The sequence below is a fragment of the Gekko japonicus genome, unplaced genomic scaffold, assembly GCF_001447785.1.
Source record: "Gekko japonicus isolate JY-2015 unplaced genomic scaffold, Gekko_japonicus_V1.1 scaffold1447, whole genome shotgun sequence".
Taxonomy (NCBI): Eukaryota; Metazoa; Chordata; class Lepidosauria; order Squamata; family Gekkonidae; genus Gekko; species Gekko japonicus.
Genome location: NW_015176015.1, coordinates 284,554 through 291,260, shown reverse-complemented (window position 1 = coordinate 291,260; position 6,707 = coordinate 284,554). Strand labels below are relative to the sequence as shown.

The 6,707-nt window shown below is 41.9% G+C and overlaps 1 protein-coding gene across 1 annotated transcript in view; it reads left to right on the top strand.

The window, feature by feature from the left end:
* CAMK2A (calcium/calmodulin-dependent protein kinase II alpha) overlaps positions 1–6,707 on the top strand; it is a 186,853-nt gene that overhangs the window by 176,191 nt on the left and 3,955 nt on the right. Inside the window, exons 16-17 of the mRNA XM_015426573.1 lie at positions 2,704–2,779; positions 4,458–4,552. Coding sequence (XP_015282059.1) covers positions 2,704–2,779; positions 4,458–4,552 — 171 coding nt within the window. The remainder of the gene's footprint in view (positions 1–2,703; positions 2,780–4,457; positions 4,553–6,707) is intronic.

Genomic DNA, 6,707 nt, shown 5'->3' with positions numbered 1-6,707 from the left:
GGAATGCATGGTAAAAATTTAAGATGCCCAAGAAGGACTGCAGTTCCTTCTTGGACTCCGGTCTTGGGGCGTTTCAGATAGCCTGCACCTTACCTATTGTAGGGTGTACACCGTGTGCATCGATTAGGAACCCCAAAAATTCCACCCTGGGCACTCCCAAGTGGCACTTCGATTTCTTTACTTTTAACCCTGCCACTTGGAAACGGCCCAACACAGCCCTGACGCGTTCCGACAGTTCGTCTTCATTTTTTCCGGCGATTAACACATCGTCAAAATATGAGACTACCCCGGGCAGGTCCCTCAATAATCCCTCCATCAGGCCTTGGAAAATACCTGGGGCAACGTTTACCCCAAATTGCAACCTGTTCACTTTAAACGTACCCCTGTGCGTGTCAATTGTTTTAGCTATAGCGGCTTGGGGGTCTACAGGAAGTTGTTGGTAAGCCTGAGCCAGATCTAACTTGGCAAAGACTTTACCTTCTCCCAAGGACGCTAGCACATGGCTAATAACTGGAATGGGGTATGAGTGTTGCTGTAGTGCCTTGTTTATCATGCACTTATAATCAGCACAGATTCCCACTGACTCGTCAGGCTTAATAGGTGTCACAATAGAGGTTTCCCACTTCGCATGTGATACCGGTTCTAACACAGCTTGGGTCACAAGTTTGTCTAACTCGGCCTCAATACATGGTTTCATGGAAAGGGGCACCTTTCGATATTTAAGCCGTATAGGCGTTACAGCAGGATCCAACTCAAAGGTCACCGGCGGCCCTCTATACATCCCCAACGTACCATCAAATACATCATCAAATTCAGTATACAGTGCATTCAGTTTATTTGCGTTGACTTGGTTAATTCCACTAATAGCAATTCCGAGGGCCTCAAATTGGATTACTTTGGGTCAGTCGCACCCTATTGGTTAGATCTACCTCACAGGGTTATTGTGAGTATAAAACTGAGTAGAGGAAAACAGTGTAAGCTGCTTTGTTTCCACTTTGGAGACCATGTTATGAATTATTTTTGTTTGTCATAACTCTAATTTTGTTATAAATCTAATTTTGGCTTCAGTTTGTAAAAAGGGATGATCACTCTTGCTGCTCTTTCCTCTGGTATATCCCCCAATCATGAAAGGTATTATGAAGACCATACAAATTATATGCATTGGCTGTTCAATCATTAAAATTAAGAAAGTCCTGCACTTTTGCCTTCTGACCACAAAAATACTGCATTTTTGCTCTTGAAGTGCAGGATTATTGCACTTTAACCTCGCGGGCTACAGAAATACTGTGCTTTTACTTCTAGCCCTGCAGAGATATTTCACTGTACTTTTGCTTATTTTGGATTATTACTGCTTCAGTTTTTAAAACAATGATTTTTTAATTTGGGTTTTTATTCTGCTGATCAAATAGCTGGCTTTAATCTCTTTTTGCTGATTATCTGGTGTATTTTTTTTTAATTAAACAGTGGTTTAATCATGTTAATAAGTTATTAGTTGTTTGCTCTAGAAGCCAGTTTTCTGGTATAGGGAGAGAGTATAAATGGTTTTTAAATAACCAAATATTTTAATATCATTATAATATAATGTTTGTAATACTATATTACTATATAGTATTGTTATACTGGTAATGCTTGGGACTCAATCCAAGCTAATTCCATCATTATAGCACCTCTTCATTCAGTGGTCTCCTGGCCAACTCATTCCCTTAAATATATATATTAGTATAGTCTTGCCAAACAACAAAGTTTGCTTCCTAGCTCCAGTGTAAAGGTTTGCCTGATTCTCACTAGCAGTAAAAAGCCAGCAGACACACCAACAGCAGGAAAGCACATGACCACGTCTATCTCACAGGGTTATTGTGAGTATAAAACTGAGTAGTATTTCTACTCAGTTTTATACTCCCCACAGGCACTGGTATTTCTGGCCACTGTGGGATACAGAGTGTTGGACTGGATGGGCCTTTGGCCTGATCCAACATTGGCATCTCTTATGTTCTTATGTTCTCTTATGTTCTTATCTCTGAAGGCTTTTTCTGTGTCAGCTGCCACCCAGCACAGTTGAATGCTTATTTAAAACCCATTAAAAGCCACAAACCACATAATTCTTTTTCAAGTTCTCCCTCATTCTGGTGGAGTTCCCTGACCCAGTTGTTGCTAGCAACTTTCCATCTCTTGTAGCCTTTCCTTTTCCCAGTCAGAATGCCTAGGGCCCTGTGTGTATTCTGTGCTAGAAATAATTCTGTGCTTGTCATTCCAAATTCTGGGCCAAGAGAAGGTGGACTCCACAAAGTGTGTAAATTACACTAGTTGTTGAAATGTGCATAATTTCTCTTATTTTTATAGTTTGTATGGCTTCACTATTATGGGAGGCTGACAGATGCTGAAGCCTGTCCTACAATGGCTGGAAATCTTATTTAGCCACCCTTCTGGCATCTGAGATTTCACTAGTTGTTGCCTCACAGACTTTAAAACATACCTGCACAATGATAAAGACTAGGAACCTGCTTTTTAAAAAACTGAAATGTTGGTATGCTCACCGCCACCCATTTGGTGCTTTCTTCTGGACTCTGGAAGAATCATGGCATACACACAGGCCTGAGAATGTTCTTTCTCCCATCGGTATCTATTACCATATACCTCTAAGGAATTTTTTTTGCTTACTATTTACATTAAATATTTTATTGTCTCTATTTTTAAACCCAACAGTACGAAAACAGGAAATCATTAAGGTGACGGAGCAGCTGATTGAAGCGATAAGCAATGGGGATTTTGAGTCCTACACGTGAGTGTTGCTAGTGGGTGTCTGGCTTTGCGAGGGAGGGCAATGTCCTCAGCTGACCTGGTATGTAGGGGGTTAGGCTAGCAGCAAAAATCTCCAAAAGGCTGCACTTGTTAGAAACACTATGGTGTTACTGTCCAGGTTTGAAATGTCAGGTTACTCTGGAGGTAAGCAAATTAATGATTTTTCATTTCTGGGCTTACAGAGAACAGCTAGGGATGAACTTCAAGAACGTCTGTTTTCCTTCTTGGCTCCTCCTAAACGAATATGTCATTATCATCTCCCATCATTACTAAAATAGATGGATTTCTTTTGCAGATTGCCAAGAATAAATCACTGCTATTATTGCTGAGCAAGCATGGGTCTGAATTGCTGGCTGAGAGAACAAACAGCATGATTTTTTTTTTAATGAAGACCATAGGCTTCTGGACTTGTTTTTTGTTCTGTCCACAAGAAACACTTTTAGAACACATGCATGCACACAGAGAGACTACAATTTTAGTTTTGGAGATAGCCAGCTAGGATGGTAGAGTAATGGACTGTTGTAAATAAGAGAACACACATCCTTGTAAGTTCTGAGGATGACACTGGAATAGTTCGTTTGGTCTATTAACCTTCCATCACTTACAAAAGAGCATTCGCACTGGGCTAATTATAAGATAAAAGGCTAATTTCTACACTGTTTACAAGGGACCTCGCAAAATGAACTTTTACTGTCAGGAACCTCGATATTGATCACAGGCCTTGACGCAGAAGTGAAGCTTGTTTGTTTCCTGGTAACTGTAGTGTTCCCAGCACCAATGGTTGTTATCTAGCAGCCCACCTTGCTGGCTTCTGATCCAGGATGTTGGGAATTACTGCATTAAATTAACTAATGAGAAGAACTACATTGTACATAGTTATTTTTATTCTCATATTTGTACTCTGCCAAAGGTGGTTCCATGGCAGTATAAATAAACCATTAAAAACTGTATACAATGTAAACCAATATCTGTTTAATTGCACCTGTAAACAATAAAGCACCAGCAGCATTGGGTTAGGGTTGCCGACATCCAGATGGTAGCTGGAGATTGCCTGCAATTACAACTGATCTCCAGGCAACAGAGATCAGTTCACCAGGAGAAAATGGCCAGTTTGGTGTAGTGGTTAAGTGCGCGGACTCTAATCTGGGAGAACCGGGTTTGATTCCCCACTCCTCCACTTGCACCTGCTGATGTGACCTTGGGTCAGTCGCAAGCTCTGGCACAGCTGTCCTTGAAAAAGAGCAGTTTGTGTCAGAGTTCTCTCAGCCCCACCCACCTCACAGGGTGTCTGTTGTGGGGAGGGGAAGGGAAAGGAGTTTGTAAGCCGCTCTGAGACACCTCTGGGTAGTGAAGGGCGGGGTATAAATCCAATCTCCTCCTCTTCTTCTTCTTCTTCTTCACTCCACCACCAAAATCTTCAAAAATTCAGCAGTTTCTCTTTCCATTCCATTCCGTACAAAGTTCCTTTGTGATAAAACAGCTACCTGTTTCCTTTGTAATAAAAAAGCTACCTAAGTTTAAAAAAAATATTAGGACAAATTTGAATTATATAGATGAGTTAACTTTGAGTTTACATACAGGGATGAACATTTTTTTTCTAAAGGTAATAATTTTCATTTTGTTTAAATGTCACTCATTTCCTTTTTTATCTTTTGCAGAAAGATGTGTGATCCTGGGATGACTGCTTTTGAACCAGAGGCTCTAGGGAACCTGGTGGAAGGGCTGGAGTTCCATCGCTTTTACTTTGAGAACTGTAAGCAGCCTTTGCCTCTTGAGAGGCTTTTTTTTTTTTGGCCCCCTGAAGAGGAATTTTTTTAATTTGCATTTCTATAAAACTACAACAGAAATTGGGGAGGGAGAGTCTACAATCTATAGGAGAAAGTAAAAAGAACCTAACTAAAAACCCAAGAATGGAGGTTTTACAATGCTTAAAACATAGTTGTTACTCTTATACAGTTACTTTCAAACATGAAGAGTGCCCGCCAATCATCGCTTCTGCTGACAAAACCAGCTTATCTGACTGAACAGAGAGTAATTCCAAAGCTATAACACACATAATCACAGCCGTTAAGAAAAAATTAGCATCTCCTTTTACGCTTTACTCCCCCGCCATAGGCAAGATCTTTAAAACCAATGTTCCCTCAGTAAGAACATTTCAACACGTTTTTCTTCTTCCGTCTTCGATGTATCTTCTTTCTTCAATTATCTTTTAGTTTTTATAAGTCCGTATCTGTCCATTCATGATATAAACCAAGTTCCTTTTTTCCAGGGACATCTTTGCTTCCTTAAACGTCTTAGATCAAAAGAGTCTTTCCTTTTGTTGCATTAACAACACGCTCATTGGAGATTCCAACCTTTCTCTTAGCAAGCAGATCTTGTAAAGTTGGGGTAGCGAGCCCTTTACTCCAGAAAACCGCTTTTCGATCATCTTGCCAATCCAGCCACAAAAAGAAAAACTCTCCGCTACAGTCCATCGCCACAATTGGATCAGTCCCTCCATCCTTGCTTTCGCATTTGCTTAAAATGTCGGGAGATAGGGCGTCCCCTCCCCCCCTCCGTTTATATGCTTATAGTAGAGGGACTTCACTTCTAGGCTTTAGTGTCTCGTTTCAACGGCCACTCACTCATCAATCCTTGAATCGATTCACCAGGTCCTAAGACGGCCCCTGGGATCACGCCAGGCAGAGAAAATCGCTAAACCTCCAAATGCTTGTCCCAGTGGTCGCTTCTAATCCAGTACTGGGAATCAGGGCAGGAACTTCAGGGCAGAGAGTACCCCCCTGTACCGGCTGCCGGCCGGAGGTAGAGCTCTCCAAAGCCCTCTGGCTAGAAGCCCATTGTCTATAGGCTTCATGGGGGAGCATGCACAATCACGCTCCCTCCTAATCCCTGATTCATGGCACACGTCTCTCGGAGGAACCAAGAGACACCGCCATCGTTTAAAGCACCAAAGCCGGAAACCCGCCTCTTGAGAGGCTTTTTGACTGTTATCAGAACATAAGCATTCACAGACTCAGTCACTTAAACATGCACCATGTTGCCAGTGACAGTCTCTCGCAAAAGCCAATATGATTAGTAATAAAGTATACAAGACTCCTGAAAGCAGATAATTTACTCTATCACATATTCCTAGATTTCTCAGAAGTTGTAGGGCTCCCTGAAGAAGAGATTCCATCTTATAAACATTTTGGTTCACCCAATCTCTGTTATATTTGTCTTATTCCTTTTTGAGCTTTCTGGAAAGAGAAGGGTGACTTGGCCCTTTCTGCACCCATATTTTGCCTTGGTTTCTGAGCGCATCCTATTCTTCCATTCTGCATTCCCTCCCGCTTTTGCTTCCAGTTTGTGTCAGGGCTTTTCCTTGTTTCTGCATTAGTTTTATAGGAATCTGCATTCAGACCACTTCCAGCACACTGTTGCCCTGCAGTTACCAAAACTCCTTTTGCTGCAATTCTTTGTTCTCATCCACTTTCGAATTGCTAATCCTTTCTAAAATAGAATTGTTTCTGTGGGTATTTAAGTGCTGCCCACGGCCCTCCCCTGTTTCCACCTCTCTCTCTCTCTAGGTTGACGCTCCCTCCCCATTCTGTTTCCTTTCCCTCCTTCTACAAAGACAAAAGAGGCAAACTTTTTAAAAGCCAGAGACAGCATAAGAAGGAATCAGTAAATATAAAGGACTAGGGGATTCCCTGCTCCCAAATGTGTCAGTCTTGCATGTGTGGGCCTGGATTTCCTCCTCCCTTTCCTTTCTTTTTGCAGAATCACGGAGGGAGGGAGGGGTTGGCAGCCAGTTAGCTCAAAAAAATGTGGGTTTTGCTTGTAGATGAGGAATGCATACAGAATACACAAATAAATAAACTGGAGCGGGGGGGGGGGGGACCCGGCGCAGAGGGAAGGTGTGGGACTGT